The sequence below is a fragment of the Panthera onca genome, chromosome B3 (assembly GCF_046562875.1).
Source record: "Panthera onca isolate mPanOnc1 chromosome B3, mPanOnc1 haplotype 2, whole genome shotgun sequence".
NCBI classification, from domain to species: Eukaryota; Metazoa; Chordata; class Mammalia; order Carnivora; family Felidae; genus Panthera; species Panthera onca.
The window spans coordinates 146,111,635-146,130,228 of NC_138344.1; the positions used below are offsets into that span (position 1 = coordinate 146,111,635).

The window sequence follows — 18,594 nt, forward strand, 5'->3', positions numbered from 1 at the left end:
CTTGAGATAGACCTGGACTGCAACGTATTTTCCTCTCAGGACTGCCTTCGCTGCGTCCCAAAGCGTTTGGATTGTTGTATTTTCATTTTCGTTTGTTTCCATATATTTTTTAATTTCTTCTCTAATTGCCTGGTTGACCCACTCATTCGTTAGTAGGGTGTTCTTTAACCTCCATGCTTTTGGAGGTTTTCCAGACTTTTTCCTGTGGTTGATTTCAAGCTTCATAGCATTGTGGTCTGAAAGTATGCATGGTATAATTTCAATTCTTGTATACTTATGAAGGGCTGTTTTGTGACCCAGTATATGATCTATCTTGGAGAATGTTCCATGTGCACTCGAGAAGAAAGTATATTCTGTTGCTTTGGGATGCAGAGTTCTAAATATATCTGTCAAGTCCATCTGATCCAATGTGTCATTCAGGGCCCTTATTTCTTTATTGAGCGTGTGTCTAGATGATCTATCCATTTCTGTAAGTGGAGTGTTAAAGTCCCCTGCAATTACCACATTCTTATCAATAAGGTTGCTTATGTTTATGAGTAATTGTTTTATATATTTGGGGGCTCCGGTATTTGGCACATAGACATTTATAATTGTTAGCTCTTCCTGATGGATAGACCCTGTAATTATTATATAATGCCCTTCTTCATCTCTTGTTACAGCCTTTAATTTAAAGTCTAGTTTGTCTGATGTAAGTATGGCTACTCCAGCTTTCTTTTGGCTTCCAGTAGCATGATAAATAGTTCTCCATCCCCTCACTCTCAATCTAAAGGTGTCCTCAGATCTAAAATGAGTCTCTTGTAGACAGCAAATAGATGGGTCTTGTTTTTTTTTTTTATCCATTCTGATACCCTATGTCTTTTGGTTGGCACATTTAATCCATTTACATTAAGTGTTATTATAGAAAGATATGGGTTTAGAGTCATTGTGATGTCTGTATGTTTTATGCTTGTAGCGATGTCTCTGGTACTTTGTCTCACAGGATCCCCCTTAGGATCTCTTGTAGGGCTGGTTTCGTGGTGACAAATTCCTTCAGTTTTTGTTTATTTGGGAAGACCTTTATCTCTCCTTCTATTCTAAATGACAGACTTGCTGGATAAAGGATTCTCGGCTGCATATTTTTTTCTGTTCAGCACATTGTAGATCTCGTGCCAATCCTTTCTGGCCTGCCAAGTTTCAAAAGAGAGATCAGTCACGAGTCTTATAGGTTTCCCTTTATATGTTAGGGCCCATTTATCCCTTGCTGCTTTCAGAATTTTCTCTTTATCCTTGTATTTTGCCAGTTTCACTATGATATGTCGTGCAGAAGATCGATTCAAGTTACGTCTGAAGGGAGTTCTCTGTGCCTCTTGGATTTCAATGCCTTTTTCCTTCCCCAGTTCAGGGAAGTTCTCAGCTATTATTTCTTCAAGTACACCTTCAGCACCTTTCCCTCTCTCTTCCTCCTCTGGGATACCAATTATGCGTATATTATTTCTTTTTAGTGTATCACTTAGTTCTCTAATTTTCCCCTCATACTCCTGGAATTTTTTATCTCTCTTTTTCTCAGCTTCCTCTTTTTCCATAACCTTATCTTCTAGTTCACCTATTCTCTCCTCTGCCTCTTCAATCCGAGCTCTTATTATCTTTTATGCATGCTCTATACCTACATTCTTTGTGGCTACAGGGGATCATGTTCAACATCCTAAGGTTATAATGCTCTAATCTGAATTTATACCAGCTTCACTCTATCTCCCACCTTTATCAGTTGTTAATGTCATAAAACTACATCAAATATAACCACCAAAACATAACCTAATAATTCTTTTGAATATATTAGTCTCTTTTTCCTGTTTTATTGAGATATAATTGACAAATAACATTGTATTAGTTCAGGTGTCATTAGTCTCTTAAATCATGTAGGAAACAACACGTGGAGTAAAAACCAAAATTACAGCAACACTAACTTTTATTTCTTTATTTTTATTTATTTTTATGAGACAGAGAGAGAGAGAGAGAGAGAGAGAGAGACAGAGCATGAGCAGGGGAGGGGCAGAGAGAGAGGGAGACAGTTTCCAAAGCAGGCCTCAGGCTCCGAGCTGTCAGCACAGATCCTGAAGTGGGGCTCCAACCCACGAACTGTGAGATCATGACTTGAGCCGAAGTCGGATGCACAACCGACTGAGCCACCCAGGCACCCCAATAATACTAACTTTTAGACTAAATAAAATATGTTAGTTTCTTGAATCATGTAGAAAACAACACATAAGTTTACAAACCATCATTACAAAGGTAGTAACGTTTGTAATTGCCCACGTGTTTAGCGTTATGAAGATCTTCATTTCTTTACTTGGCTTTGAGCTTCTGTCCAGTGTGTTTTCACTGAACCCTGTAGGTGACCCTTGAACATTTGCTGCAGAGCAGGACCAGTGGCAATGATCCTTCTCAGCTTTTGTTTCTCTGAGAATGTCTTAACTTCTTCCTCACTCTTGAAGGACAGGCTGGCCAGATAAAAGATTCTTGGCCAGCTCTTTTTTTTCTTTGAGCACTTTGAATATATCAGCCTACTGCCTTCTGGCCTCCAAAGGTTTTGATGAAAAACCTGCTTAAGATTTTTTTGAGGAGCACTTGTGTGTGATGAGTCACTTCTTTCTCACTACTTTCAAGATTCTCTGTTTATCTTTGGCTTTTGAAATTTGATTATAATGTGTCTCTCAGCATGAGTTTCTTTCAGTTCATTTTGCTTGGAGTTAATTGAACTTTTTGGACTTTTATATTCATGTATTTCATCAACTCTCAGAAGTTTTTAGTCCTTATTTCTTCAAATAGTCTCTTTGCTTTTTTCTATCTTCTTTTTCTGGGACTCCCACAATGTGTATGTTGATTCACTCCCACAGGTCACTAAGGCTCTGTTCACTTTTCTTCAATCTTCTTTCTTTCTATTCCTAAGACTTTCTTTCTATTCCTAAGAACATTTCAGTTGTCCCATCTTCTAGTTCGTTGACTCTTTCTTCTCAAAGAATCATTGCTAAAATCTGCTTTGAGTCTTCCTAGTGAAGTTTTCATTTCAATTATTGTACTTTTCATCTCCCCAAGTTCTTTTTTGTTTCTTTCTGGATTTTCTATTTCTTTATTGATATTTGCATTTTGTTCATATCATTTTCTTGAATTTCTCCACAACTTCCCATAATTCTTCAAGTTTTTTTAAGATGGTTGTTTTGAATCTTTGGTAAAACTGCCATCAATTCTCTTTTGGGAACAGTTTCATTTTTATGGCCTTTAAGTAGGCCTTATTTTCCTGGTTATTTGTATGCCTTGTGATTTGTTTGTTGAAAACCGGACATTTGAATTCAATGTGGTAGCTCTGGACGTCAGATTCTTCTCCTTCCCCAAGCTGTTGTTGTTGTTTATTATTTATTGTTTTTGTTTGTCTGATTGTACTAGGCGGTCTCTGTGCCAATGGTCAGCCTGAGATGTAAATTTAATGTCTTAAGTCTTTTCTGAGCCTGAGGCTTTCCCTGGGCATGTGTGGTGACTTTCTAATTTTCCCCCCATATGCACTTGCTTTTGAGGGTCTTAGTTTTTGATGTCTGATTCCCAAAAAGTGCAAAACAGAAAAATACAGGGGCAGAAGAAGACGCCAACTTTATGTCCCTTGGAAGTCATTCCGCCCGAAGAGGGGGACGCTTGCAACAATGGTCTCTCCCTCTTCTTTGTCGGCACTCCGATTAGAAGCCACGATCAGAGAACAGATCCCGCTATTCGGAGGACAGTGTCCTTTTGGCCCACCCTGGCTCCCACAAGCCACGTGCAGACTACTTCAGGAATGTGTGCACAGCTGCCTGCCCTGGGGCTGGGGCTGGGGGCGGGGTAGCTGCTACTTTGTTAAGAGCTAAAATTGGCCAGAGTTAAGCACATTTACCACCCAAGACTTCTCTCAGAAGTTGCGAGCCTTTAGCAGACTCCAGAGTTCCAAGTGGGTGCATCAAGACAGATTCTGTGAGTGCGACCATTGTCTGGGTGGGGAGACGGGTTTCTGGTGCTCCCTCCTCTGCTGTCTTCCCGGGACCCTCTCCTCTCCCTGCTCTTTATCCAGCTCTTCTTTCCGACTCACTGCCCTGATGAATGACGGAGCCTTAAACCGTCCACAGATGTAGAGGCAGGAGCCTTCCACAACCCTCACCAGAGACTCCCCATCACGGTCTCTGGTCGGGGAGTTTTGTCTGGCTGCACAGTGGACCCTTCATATCTGCACTTTCATAGCATCTCCCACACTTGTGCAGAGTCCTTTATGCCCTATCACACACCTTGCACTGCTGATGGCACCCTCACTGACCCACCTGGTTCATTAGAGGTATTTTCTGGTGTATCCGTACAGCGGACGCCTTTCCAGCACGTACCTGGGGGCAAAACTGCCTGGTGAAGGAGCACAGAACTCTGGGCAGCTGGAGGCAACGATCAACTCTTTCCCAAAGTGGCTTTTTCAGTTTGACTTTCCAGTAGCATCACATGCATGAAAAGTGCTGCAGACCCACATCCCGGCACTTGGTGCGCTCAGACGTCTTAATGTCTGCTGGTGTCATTTGGCTAAGATGATATCTCATTCTGCTCTTGGGTTGAGTTTTTTCTGATTATTGGTGAAGCTGACACCTTTTTATATGATTATTTGCTTTTTGTATTTCTCTTCTCTGAAATATCTATTTACGTCTCTTGGCCTTGTTTTGTATTGGATTGCCTTTTTTCTTGCTTTTCAGAAGCTATTTGCACGTTACTGGCAGAATTCCCTTATCAGCTGTAGGTGTTGCAAACATATCTTCCCAGATGGTAACTGGTCTTTCATTTTTGTTAAAGGTGTTGTTTTTAGCACCCATCACCCTAAGACAGACACTTGTTGGGATGAGCACTGGGTGTTGTAAGTAATGAATCACCGAATTCTACTCCCGAAGCCAACATTGACCTGTATGTTAACTAATTAAGGTTTAAATAAAAAAAAGAAAATACAAAAAAGGGTACCTTGTGATGGACCTCACATTTTAATTTTAATATAAATTTATCAGTAGTGTCTTTTATAGTTTACGTCTTGTCTAAAACAAGTTGGCATTTGGGCCTAGGGGTGGAAACAGCTGTACTGTTACCTGACCTGGCTCACTGCACGGCCCACCCTGGTTCTGTCACATCCCATCTCTAAGTCCCTTTGTAAAGAAGCCCTTCATGAACGCTCATAATGGGACATGGGCAGGAAGGAGGTGCACCTTGTGCAGTGCCTCTAGCCTTTGAGAGCCATGGGCAGTGGAATCGTAAGGCTGGTGGACGTACCGGTAACCGTGAGTGGGGCAGCTTGGCTGATGTTAAGTGAACTGAAGCACCGAAGGAAGAAAATGTCTCAGTGAGTCAGTCCCCTTTCCTGTCAACTCAGGGAACAGTGAGAGCATCAGAAATCTCCAATGACAACGTTTCAAGAGGCCCCATATCCTGCAGCCAGAGGACAAATAGGACTGAAAATTGGGCCCAGGACCAAGGTAGGATTACAAAGCAGGTTGAAAAGCCCAGAGGGTCTTCCCATGAAGGGAAGGGCCTCGCAGTGAAGAATGGGACCCCAAGACCTGGGATGAACACAGCTGGATTGGGGTCTGGGATCATGCAGAAAAGGAGGTGCAGGCCTCCCCACCAGGTCCAGAGCCCATCCTGCAGATGCGCTGGCCAAGCCTGAGGGAAACACAAAAAGGAGACGACAACCCATGAAGGCATAATCGTGCCATTGTCACACACCAACAGAGTTCACTTGGTCTTTGGGAATGCGTTGGATCTTTTTTATGGCCACAGGACAGAGCAGTGTGTGAATGTTCTGCAGGTTTGGAATGCGGAATGTGGCTTGTCAAGGCCTGCGTGTGCCCAGCAGTTCGGCCGGTTGATTAAAGCGTTAACGGTAGGTACATCTTTATTAATATGCGTCTGCTGGCCATGCACATTGCTGGGGGGTAGATGTTACCATCTCCCATGATGACTGGGAATCTGTGTAATTCTTCCCACAGGTCTGCTCATTGTTTGCTTTATCTTTTTATTTATTTATTTTTAAAAAATTATTTATTTATTTATTTATTTATTTATTTATTTATATCCATATTAGTTGGCATATAGTGTAATCATGATTTCAGGAGTAGATTCCAGTGATTCATCCCTTACATATAACACCCAGTGCTCATCCCAACAAGTGTCCTCCTCAATGCCCCTTGTCCATTTAGCCCATGCCCCCCTCTCAACCCCTCCAGCAACCCTCTGTTTGTTTTCTGTATTTAAGAATCTCTTATATTTTGTCTCCCTCCATGTTTTTATGTTAGTTTTGGTTACCTTCCTTTATGTTCATCTGTTTTGTCTCTTAAAGTCCTCATATGAGTGAAGTCATACAATTTTTGTCTTTCTCTGACTAATTTCACTTAGCATAATACCCTCCAGTTCAATCCACGTAGTTGCAAATGGCAAGATTTCATTCTTCTTGATTGCCAAGTAATACTCCATTGTATGTGTATATATATATATATATATATATATATATATATATATATATACCACATCTTCTTTATCCATTTATCCGTCGATGGACATTTGGGCTCTTTCCATACTTTGGCTATTGTCAATAGCACTGCTGTAAACGTTGGGATGCATGTGCCCCTTTGAAACAGCATACCTGTATCCCTCGGATAGATACCTAGTAGTGCAATTGCTGGGTCATAGGGTAGTTCTATTTTTAACTTTTTGAGGAACCTCCATACTGTTCTCCAAAGTGGCTGCACAGTTTGCATTCCCACCTTGCTTTATATTTTGAAAGCTGTGGCCCAGGCGTGTGTACATTTAGAGCTGTGTCAGCCCTCTTTATCTCCAGTAATGCCTTTTGCCTTCAAGTCTGTTTTATTTGGGATTAATATGGCCATTGCAGCTTTCCTTGGGCTAATATTTGCACAGAATGTCTTTTGTAAACTTCACCGAGTTAGCTTAACCAGCCCAATATTTTATATTAAAACATAAAGCATAAAAAACACATTATGTATAGACATATTCCCCCCAAACCTTTGACATTTGAGTAGAGCATTTAGCGCATGTATATTTGAGTTTATCCCTATTGCAGTTCCTGGGTGTGCAGGTTCATGGGTCTCATCAAATTTGGAAAGCTTCTGGCCATTATTTGGTCCATTATATGCTGCTGGAAACCGTGAATTCAGACCCGTCTAGTTCTTTGGCTCCTGGTCACTGTGGATCCTGCCTTTCTTTCATTTTTCTCAGCGTGTTACTTGATCAACTGCTGGGCACACCAACCTCTCTTCTCTGCCCCATTCTTTGCTCACATGGGCACCCTCCTCTCTCATCTCAGACCCAGAGGCCCAGGGCACCCCAGTGGGACCTCTAGACCTGGCTTCAGACCTCTCTTCCTGGTTGGGCCGCCCCACCCTGTATGGGGCTCTGAGCTCGGGCTCTGCCCTGGGCCTCTGCGTGTCTCCTCCCTCACCATGCAAATATCCACCTTGACCTGCCCACCTGACAGCTTCAGGGGCAAAATCCCCAGGAAAGGATACTGGGTGGAATAGTGCCTCCCCCCAGATTCATGTCCTCCCAGAGCCCACGAATGTGACCACATCTGGAACTGGGCTTCTTGCAGACGTGATCAGTTATGATGCGGCCATATTTGAATGGTTGGCCCTAAATCCAGTATGACTCCTGTCCTTGTAAGAAGAGGGACATTTAGACACAGAGACACAGGGACACAGGCAAATGCCACGTGATGATGGAGCAGAGATTGGCCTGATGCTCTAAGGCCATGGGATGCCGTGTCTCTGGCAGCCACGCGAAGCTGGAGGAGGTGGTATCCTTCCCTAGAAGCGCTGTGGGGGCCTGCCACACCTTGACTTCAGACGTCCAGCTTCCACGGCCTAGAGGACATGGTGTTAGGTGCCCCATTTACAGCCACCCCCAAACTAAAGCCAGAAGAAGAAAGAAGCCGCATGTGTATTTTTGGGGAATGGTGTCTCTGGCGTGGTGGCTGTCTCTCTCAGTGCGCTGCAGGCAACTCTGTCTGCTTGTGTGTCCCCGCTGTGCCATTGGCCAACGGCCTCATCATGGCCCCGTGAAGATGACATGAGTGTCCCCTGCAGCTGCGGGTGGCCGTCACCCCCCCTCCGTGGTTGGGAGTCTCGTATAATTATTTTCTCCTTTCGTGTTTGTGTTTCTTTGGTTTTGGTTGCTCTTCTTCCAACTTTTAAATTTGGACTCTTGGTTAACTCAGTGTTTTCTCCCCTCCAGACACGTAGGCTACAGTTCCTCTGCTGACGTGACTCGAGACGTGTGTGTCACTAGCCTGTCGTCAGGGAGCTTGCTGTGTGGGACCTGAATATTTTGAAATGTACTGAGTTGTGACCCAAGGCTCAGCAGACGGTGAGTTCCTACCAGTTCGCTGTGTGTTTAAGGAATAATTCTCCTTGAGTTCTGGGTGGGAATGCTGGGAAGTCTGCGACCGTGCTTGTGGCCCTGCTGTCGCCTATCTGTAGGGCTGTGCTGACCTCTCGAGCCCACTCGGGCTAGGCCCTGACCCGCCCTGCTCTGAGTCTGCGCTTGGGAAGGCAGCATGACCTCTGCTGGGCCAGATGCTGGACGCAGCCGCAGCACCTCCCTCTCTGCCCAGTGCCTCTCTGACTCCTGCTCTCCAGCCTCGGACACCGAGTGCCCTGCTCCTGGCCTCTGGCACTCCCTGCCTCCCGGCTTGGACTTCTCTTCTGTGCACACTCCATCCCTGCTAATCCCCACCAGTCCCGTGAGGATAAACGCCACCCATGTACCGGTGGCTCCAGATTCCGGTCCCCATCTCGGGCCTCTTTACGAACACTGCAGCCCAGTAAGTGGCAATTCCGTGTGTGCTGTGAGTTGGGAGGCCCTGTGGGTGCAATTCTGCAAACCCATCAGGTCTTGTACCCCAGGACATGTGTGCTCTGAACCCTGCTCTCTGCTGCCACTGCCCCCGCCCTGCTGCCTCTGTCTCCCCATGAGACTTCTGCACAGATCTCTTACTGAGATCGGGGTCAAGAGCTCCCTTTCCAAGATGGCGAGTTGGAGCTGCCCATTAGACATCCAACAAGCGGTGCTGGGCTGCAGCCCAGTGTTCGTGTGCCCCTTGCCCACATGCTGACCCTGCAGGTCAGTCACACCCTCTAGGATGTGTCAAATAGCACCTGCCGTGGATGTTTGTGTCTGGTCTCCTTGTCTTTTACACGACATTTCCTTGTTTTTAACTGTGCTGTTCATCCCTCATCAGGACGATGGTGCCACGGTGCAGGCGTCCGAGTCCTTCCATGGTAACGCCTGCCTGGCACACAGCGGGCTGTTGATGAGTAGCCTCTGTCTGGATCAGCGGTCATTTGTTTGAAGTGGCTTTTCTTTGGTTCTTTGTGTGTTTCCTTGGTTATTTGTGTTTACAACCTACTGGAAATGATCTCTCCCTCCCCACCTTCCACTGAAAACGTTTCCATGCAGGTCAAATTCCTCCCGCTCATTGCATTTCTCCATCGTTCATTTCCTTGGACTCTGTGATGGTGGCCAGGCCATATACTCAGATACTTGGTCAAACACTAGTCCAGAGAGAGAAGGTATTTTAGAAATGTGATTAACATTTAGATCAGTGGCCATTGAGTAAAGCAGATTGCCTCCACGTGACGGTGGGCCTTGTCGAATCAGTCGAAAGCCTTGAGAGAAAAGTGGCTGAGGTCCCATGAGGAAGAGGGGGTTCTACCTCCAGATGGCCTTCTGAAGTTGTCCACTCTGGGTCCCCAGGATGCTGGCCCGTTTTATAGATTTGGGCTCACCAAGCCTACACAATCATGTGTCCAAACCTGAAAGTGCCCCCCTTTATATGTATACATACTTTAAAAATAAGATCATCTCTCACACACACCTATCATTCAGTCATCTGCCAGTCATCTATCTGTCTAGCATCTGCCTATCATTCATCATTGTTTATTCTCTGAAGAACTCTGACCAACACAGACTCTTTTTGACATTAGATGCTTTGGCCTCTGTTTCGGGAGTTTTTACTTTGTTTATGGGGACTCTGTCCTTATAGGTATTTGGTCTTTGCTCTGCAGGCAGAGCTGTGAGTCTCATTTTTTAAAGTTCCTGGCCTTGCTGTCATTCTGAGAAAGTCCTTATTTACCTCAAGAGAATGTAAATGCTTCCCCGTAACTTCCTCCGGTCTTACTGTGGCCTTGTGTCCCTCAGTAGCACTGATGCTGCCATTGGGGGCAGGGTCCCGTCTCCTGGCACTGAAGCAGTCTTGTTCCGGCCACTTGTCTTCTGAAATAACCTCAGTGAACATGGGTTTGGCCGTGGGCTGGGAATGGACATCAGGGCCTTGGCTGGACAGCACAGGCATCTGGTTTCTGCCCAGGTGCTGGGAGGTCTCAGTCCACAAGCCCTGGGGGGCAGGGCTGGCTCAACCCTTCCCCTCAAACACCAAGACATGGGGTCCGGTTGGGCGTGGGGCCTGCATGGGGCAGACGGCTGGGCAGCGGGTTCCATGCTGTGGGATCAGGCTTGTCAAGCTGTGATTTAGGTGTGGGAGGACACGCGTGTCCTGTTTATCAGCACGGCTGGAAACAGGTGTTTCTGCCCAGAGCAGGTGGCGTCCCGGCAGGCGAGGCTGTGGTGGCCCGGCTGAGCTGTGGAGCGTGCAGGACACAGCCCTCCCCTCGGACCACATGTCACAGCGCTGAGTTCGGGCCTGTGGCCGCAGAGCTGGGGAAAGTCACAAACGCGTTGTGTGGAGGGAAACAGCCGAGCCAGGGCCCCATGGGGACTGTCACATGCCTCTGGCAGATAGACAGTTTGGCCGAGGTCGGTTGGTGCTTATGTAAGACGAAAGGAGAAGTCATGGTGGAGGGCAGCCCGCGGGATTCTTCTGCTGAAGAAACGAACCCGGCCGGCCAGGAGGGGCTGGGTTCATGTATGCTTTCCCCAAATGGAGCTCTGGCACTAGACGGATGTGCTCTGCTGTGTACTCTAGGGCATGTTGTAAGTTTGCTTCCTAGACAGAGAGAAGCTCGAGTATGGACCTACCGGGCCCAAACAGACACCCAGCACGCTCAGGGGCTCGGTGCCCTGCCCTCTTCCATTCTCCCGGGGCCTGCGGATGGGGCTGTGGGGTGTCAGTCCAAGGGCAGAGCCCAGAGCCAGGGGCAGCTTCTTTGGGAACAGCTGGGAGACAGCTGTGGCTGCCCTGTGGCGTCTCTGGGTGAGGCTGGGCGGGAGGATGCGGTTGAGGTCTGGAGGCCCAAGTGCACAGCCTCCTTTGAGTCCTGCCAGACCATTCATTCGTTTGTGTGCTCACTCATTCATTCCTTCAGCTACTGTGCATGCTGGGCGTGTGCTGTCCTTGCTTCCATGGGGCTTGGAGGCCGACTGGGAGGAGGACAGACCCTGGGGCAGGAGGATGGTTTCGGGCCGTGAAGTCAGAGGAGCAGGCCCAGATGGCCTCGAGGTGGCTGGCGCTGGGGAGGCCTGGCCAGGCCAGCTGGGTTAGGCAGAAAGAGCCTTGTTCCTGATGTAAAGGGAGCCCGTCAGCGACTTTGAGCCGGGGCTACGGGCTCACAGGTCTTTAGGAGACTAGACCGGCTGTGGGCTGGGGAGGGGGCAGGCCTGGAGGCAGGCTGTACAACAGGGAGCTCTGGGTGGGTATGACGTGGCTTGGAGTGTGTGGGAGGCAGGTCGCGATGACTTCGGGGTGTCTTTCGGGGGCTACTCGGCAGGCGGTCATTTACCAAGCTGGCAGCCTGGGGGAGGGTAGACTTCCGAAGGAGGTAACTGGGACTACAGGGACCGCAGTGTATTATAAATGTGTGCCGTGTGCAGGAGGACACATCCGGGGGACAAAGTGCTCTTGTGACTTAGGGTCCATGTTGCGGGGGACGTGCGTTCGCTGAGCAAGTGTTTCTGAGCACCTACCACGTGCTGGGCTCTTCTTTCTGTGTTGGGCATCATCAGGGAGCCACAGAAAACACTGTGCTCTTGGCATTAACTTTCTGGGTGACGAGAAAGAAATAACCAACCAATATAATGAGAAAGGGAGCCTCAGAGTGTGCCAGAGGGGCAGAGAAGAAAGCGCAGTGGGGAAGCGGCACAGGGCAAGGGCATGGCCACTACAGGACCCGTGTGCAGACGAGCTATGGGGGCACTGAGGCCTCCTGTGAGCTCTGGACACAGGGCTGCCCTTGCCACTGATAGGTCGCCGAGGGCAGGGTGGGCAGGGTGAGCCCTCCGGGGCACAACCGTGGGCAGCCTCCTGAGTGGGTGCCACAAGGCTGGGGCAGCAGGTGGGTGCAGAGAGAGGACGGGATCTGTTCTCAGAGTTTGGCCTGAGACCCTAGATGGGGCCCCCTCGGCCGGCAGCGGTGACACGGGGACCAGGGTGTGAGTTTCCTGTGGGTGCCACAGCAAATCCCACAGACCTTTGTCTCCTCAGGGTCTGGAGCCAAGAAGTCTGTCCCCAGCCCCTGGGCCACAGGCGGGCATGGGCAGGCTCTGGGACACAGCCTGTCCCTGGTTTCCCTGCTCCAGGAGCAGCACCTGGGCTTGTGGCCACTGCGGGCACCTTGCTCTGGTGTCACGCTGCCTTCTCCTGTGGCTCTGTGACAACAGTGACCCCCACCAGCCGAGACCACCTCTCTTCTTGTACCCTGACCTTGATGCTTCTGCCAAGTGCCTTTGCCCCAGAGGTCACATGCAGAGGCCATGGGGGTCGTCTGACCACAGCACTGCGTCTGGTCGTGGCATGTCAGGTGTGAGGTGTGGGTCAGCCTCCACTGGCCACGTGCAGGGATGAGCATGAGCTGAAACCGCGGACGGATGGGGGTGGGTGAGGACAGAGGTGGTGAGAGGGACGAGCAGCGACAGGGGGACACCAGCATTGTGGCATTGGGGGCGGGGGGGGGGGCCGTGGACCGGCTGGGCTTGACGGTGGCTGCCCTCACTCTTGCCCCTGGCCAGCGGGTGGCGTCCACTGTGCTTGCCTGCCCCCGTGACCACTTCCTCTTCTGCAGCTGGGGACCCTGGGCGACGGCAGGCTTCCGACGGTGACTGTGCGCTGGGCAGCACCAGGGCCTCCCACGCGCCCCTTCAGGCACGACTGCATGCACTGCCCCCGCCTGCTGCACCGGAGGGAACAGACTCAGGAGGCCGTGGGGCCAGGCACACATAGAACGGGCTCCACGTGTGGGCAGCACCCGCTGCCCCCAGCTAGGTGCATGGGAGCCGTGTGGCGCATGGGCGTGTGTCTGAGCGCATACGTGAGCACACACGGTCTGCAGACCAGTGCGTGTGCTGTGTGCGTGCAAGCACGAGCCTGGCGCTTGCACATGTGTGTGCGTGTGCTGTGTCTGTAGGCTGCAGTGTGCACGAGCATTGCCTGTGTCTGTGCACACGCGCTTCTGTGTGAACTGTGCTTGTGCACATGTGTGCGTGTGCGTGTGCTGGGTGTATCTGTGAGTGTGCAGAGCGGCACCTCTCCCCCCCCGCCGGCTTCCCCACGGGGCAGCCCCCCAGGGCCCGCCTGCCACAGCCGCACCCCAATCCCGGCTGGGACTCTCCCTCAGCTCCGGATTCTCTGATCTGACGGAAGCAGGGAGACATGAGGCAGGGCATGTGAGCAAGGTTGTTTATGGGGCCGGCTGGCAGGTGGGAAGGCAAGGGCCCACAGTCAGGGCCGCTGGTTCAGGAAGCATGGGCTGGGTTTGGCGGCCGAGCCCCGGGCACAGGTGGACAGAGACGAGCATGGGGCAGGCGAAGCGGGGCCGGGGCACCACACACAGGCCAGAGTCCCAGCCTCCCTTCTCTGCGGGTGCAGGACATCCGCTCTCCTGGGGCTACTTCATCTGCAGCAAGAGCCCAGGGGTTGGGAAGGGGGCCGGTGGCCGGAGGGTGCAGAGGGGGGATGTGAGGAGCCAGGTCCCCAGATGACAGGGCCCAGACCCCCATGTACTTGTGAGCAGGTGCAATGTGCCCGCTTCCTGGCCGGAGTGCTGTGGCAGAGGGGAGGGGCCTCTGAGGCCTGACAGGCCCCGGGCCCATGTCCACGGCCCACGGCAGCTGCACATCCCTCCCGCTCCCACCAGGCTCCCTGGGCTGGCTCCAGTGTGTCCCCCACCGGGCAGGGCACCGCCTCCCCCCAGCCCTGCACACAGGTGTGCTGGCTGCCTTACTTTGATGAAGGTGACGAAGCCGCTGTAGAGCAGAGTGAGAAGGAAGAGGGCCGCGAACGTGGGCCAGTCTGCCGGTGTCTTCCAGGTCCGTGGAGCCGCCGCCGCTCTCGTCATGGCTCTGGGGGGCTGGGGGGGCCATGTCCAGACCCGGGGAGCAAGGGCGCTAGGGAGGAGGTTCGGTTCGGAACCCGCACACAACGGGTTGCTGAGTGACAGGGGACTGCTCCGGGCATGCTTCTCCCGACCCGGAGTCTGTGAGGCTTCTCCCGGCCGGGTCCCCCGGTGCCCACAGAGCCAGACGGGGCCCCCCACCCCGTGCAGCAGACGGGCCGGGTCCCGGGCGCGAGCGGCAGGTGGTTGTCACCCGGTAGGGGTAGTCGCACAGGGGACCCAGCCAGGCAACAAGAGGTGGGAACAGCACGCACGAAGCTGTTCTGGGAGAGAGCCGGGAGGGCAGAGGGGCCCCGAGTGGCTGCCGCGGAGAGCTCGGGCGAGTGGGGGCAGGGTGGGCATTGCGGGATCTGCATCCCTGAGCAGCCGCTCCCCTGGACACTCGGGCGGGGGCCAGGATGGGAGGGGTGGCCGGGGTCCTGGTTCAGGGCCCAGTTCCTGTGTCACGGGGCGTGAGCGTGGAGGTCGTGTGCGCTTGCAAACTTTATAGCGGTCTGTTTATTCTAATAATGAAAACGTGGCAATCTTTGTTAGTTTCGTCTTTCTAGTAATTAAACCCTGTTGCATTCTACGAAGGTGTTGGTCCATGAGAACAGGAAATATTAACAAAGGCAGCTGTCCTTGCTCCGGATGATTTGGGAAAACCTGTTCCAGACACGTGAAGTGTAGTGGTGAACGGTTGGGGGGTCAGCTGGACAGTCAAAAGTTACACAGTCCTGCACGGACAGTGCCCTGTCCAGGTGAAGGCCATGTGTTCTGACCCCCCACCAGAGCACCAGACTGAGCCCCAGGGCATCGAAGGCTGCTCAGAGGACAGGAGGGTGGGTGGGTGACCTGTTCATTTGCACCCTTCAGTCCAGTGAGGCGGGCCAGGCCAGTGGGCTTCGTGTCGGGCTTGGCCCAGGAGATGCTGTGATGTAGTTGGACGTGACCGGAACTGCTGTTAATGACAGAATCTGGATCTCCTGTGGGTCTAACTCTGCTGCTTCTTATCTTGATTGTGGCTGAAGCTTTTCTGCTTCTTTGTATGTCTTTTAATTTTTGATTGCACGCTGGGCATTGTAAACAAACAGCCAGCACTGGAGAAGTGGAGCATATGATAGCACCTTCCTCGGGGCGGGGGTGAGGGCACATCTGGTCTGTCTAATCAGGACTTGAGCCGGTGGGATGTCAGGACAGTTGGCTTCAACTGCAATGTTTGGGGTGGGTCAGGCCCCTCCCTCCACTGGGCTTCAGAGTCCAAGCACCAGGCCGGACTGGAGATCTGTCCCAGCTCTGAGCACACGTCCCGTCTGGGGCAGTCAGTGGTGGAGGGGATACAGTTGGGGCTCATCCCTATTCTTATTCCTCATGTCAGCCCATGTGGATGTTAAAGCCTTGACTGATTCCCGCAGGCCTCTCTCCTCCCTGGATGCCAATACCTCTGTCCGCCTGTGCCCAGGGTGGGGGCAACGTAACCGTGTCCGTCGGTGTCCAGGGTGGGGGTGACGTGGCCAACAATGTTGTCTTGCCCAGGAGCCAGGTCAGCTGGGCTTCTCTGAGTCCTCAGCTCTTCAGTGACTTTAAATAAAGCTGGTTAATAAAGTGCGTGTGGCGTTGTCCTGCTGTTCCCGCTTGCCACGCTGCCTTCGTTATCTGTGACCTCGTCACTGGAAGCGCACGCATCCCGGTGCTGGGCAGCAAGGCTGGGCTGTGCGGGCACGGCCGGCAGGAAGGCACCCTCAAGGAGGCCACTGTGATTAGTGGGGGATGGACTGGAGGCAGTTGGCAGAGAAGTCCGGACACTATAGGGTCCCCACACGAAGTGGAGACTGTGGGCCTGTGGGGGATAAGCTTAGGAATCCCCCGGGCTTCCACCAACGGGTTAACAAGGCACAGAGAAGTACGAAGCTATAGGATGCTCACCCCCGAGTTTGGGTAAACAACACAAGGCAACCAAGAATAGGGGGGTATAGAGGCCCCCGATGCAAAGGTATATGAAATAAACAAGATTAGGCATTCAGGGCAGAAGCACCCCCAATTTAGTACTATAGCAGCTTTCACGGGAGAATAGGACCAAGCTAGGTAAATTGGTGAACTGGACTGTGGACCCCTGCACTGCAGGCGTAGCAGCCCAGAGCGGAGATGGTTAACGAAAGCAAAGGTGCCTCGTCAACCCTGAGGTCACGTGTCCTCCCTGCCTCATCCGCGAGGCTGAGATAAACAGAGGTGCTGCCTCAGGTCCGCTGTAAACAACCTTCCTCCCCACTGCCCGGCGCCCGGACTTTGTTTTGTATTAACCCAAACCCCTAACCCCGAGGATCCTCAAGACCCCCTTTCCCTCACGTCCAGAAGTTAATGTTCACAGATTCCTTGTCTCTTTGTGCGCGTCCATCGCCGTGTTTGTAAGCCTTCTGATCCTGATACAAACGGGGCAAGGGCCCTTATTCGGGTCTTGTCTTTTCCCGGACATTAGCCATCTCTCACTTTAATCCTGTGTCCTGCTCTCTTGCTGGCCAAGAGAGAACTTTAGACTTGGAGTCTACGACAGATGGTGACCCCAATGTGACCGAAGGAAAGGGGACTGTGGGCCGACGTGGCAAGGTGCTGCCGTGGCCAGGCAGTGCGACACAAGGACTGCAGGACGCCTCGGAACGCTAAAGGAGCTCCAAGAAAAAAAAAAAACACAAAAACGCACACGCACTGGTTACAGTCTCCACCTGATGAGGTAAGGGAGAAAGCGAAACTAGACTCACCTCCGCAGAGCTCTTTGGGAGATCTCCCATGGGGAAACCCCCTCCCTCTGACTCCCTAGCCCCTGAACAAAAGCGCTATGTTCGAATCTCTCAGTCCCTAGGAGAGATAGCTGGGACTACTCTAAATTATAAGGCTCTCCTTAGATTATTAGCTGTCCAACAAAATTGCCCTTGGTTCCCAGAACAAGGAACTTATGATCTTGATGTGGGGGAACGAATAGGGAAAACGTTCAAGGCCAGGAATTCTAGCGGGGCTAATACCCCCCTAAAGTAATCCTCACCTGGTCCATTGTCCATACTGCCCTTCTCCCCTCAAGCTCGGACGGTGTATATGAAGATGTAGTTATCTAAAGAGGAGGAGAAACCTCGCTCCCCCTCTAGCCAGCCTGTCCCTGTGGCTCCTTTACAGCCAGGAGATACTCCTCCTCCCCCAAAAGGGTGGTACGATATCGATATCGAGCCTCTGAAAACCTCACCGACCTGCTCTGATAAAGTCCTCAACCCAGTGCAAAAGTACATTGAAAAAAGCCCATAAGGCCAGTAAACTCCAGCTATTTCCCATCGACAGGCAAAATGGACAATTTGGTCACGAAGGCCTGCTCTTTCTAATTGTAAAAGAATTGCAAAAATCAGTTCGGCTGTATGTCCATCACAGCCCTTTTACAATGGGTATTTTAGAAACTATTCGCGGCTCTCATCCCGTGTGTGCCTGGGACTGGGGCTCTCTTAAGAACATCATCCGGACCCCAGCCCAGTATGCTGTCTGTGCCCAAGAGTTTCATGATGTTTGCACGACTCGTGCTGTGCAGAACTTTGCCGCTGCTATTCTGGTGTCTCTTCAACAACTGTCTAACACAGGGCAGTATCCCCAACCAAGGCAGCCAGCCCAGCTTCCAGTCATTGTCAGCAAAGCAATGCACCGAAATAGTGCAGTGGGTTTTACAGAGGGCGTCCCTGATATAGGGACTCTCTCTCTGTCTCACCGTTTCTCCCTATACACTCTGTTAGTCTTACTGTATGCGAGGGCCTCTCCCTCATTCATTTCCTGGGTTAATAACTATGATGATTAGAACCAATTGTCTCTGGCTAGTCTACCTCGGGATAGAGACTTTAAGGAATATTCCCAAGCAGCTGCCGAAACTCTTTTTGTTTGGGGGAATTTCCCTGCCTTCTCTGGCCCAACATGGACTGCCTAATTCCACTAGTGCAAAACAAAACAAAACAAAACAAAACAAAACAAAATAAATGATACAAAACAAAACAAAAATCGATATCTGTTCATCTAGCTGAGCTGACAGACTTTAGGACCATATAAACTCTTTTCTCTGTCCTCTGTGCCCCTCTCTGCCTTCAGGCCTCTTGGAGGTTCCTCACCTTTTCTGTCTTCTCTCCCCCTTCCTCCCATTTCTGCACCGCCTGGGGTAAGGCCTGCTATCTGAATCTTCAATGCTTCAGACAGCACTCCTCCCCATGCCGTCAAA

General features: G+C 51.0%; 1 gene segment (V, D, J or C); it reads right to left on the reverse strand.

Moving 5' to 3' along the window:
• Positions 1-9,106: 9,106 nt before the first annotated feature.
• Positions 9,107-18,594, reverse strand: part of LOC132675422 (immunoglobulin delta heavy chain-like) — a 33,647-nt gene continuing 24,159 nt past the window's right edge. The window contains 2 exon segments of the C gene segment in view: positions 9,107-13,880; positions 14,208-17,023. Coding sequence covers positions 16,887-17,023 — 137 coding nt within the window.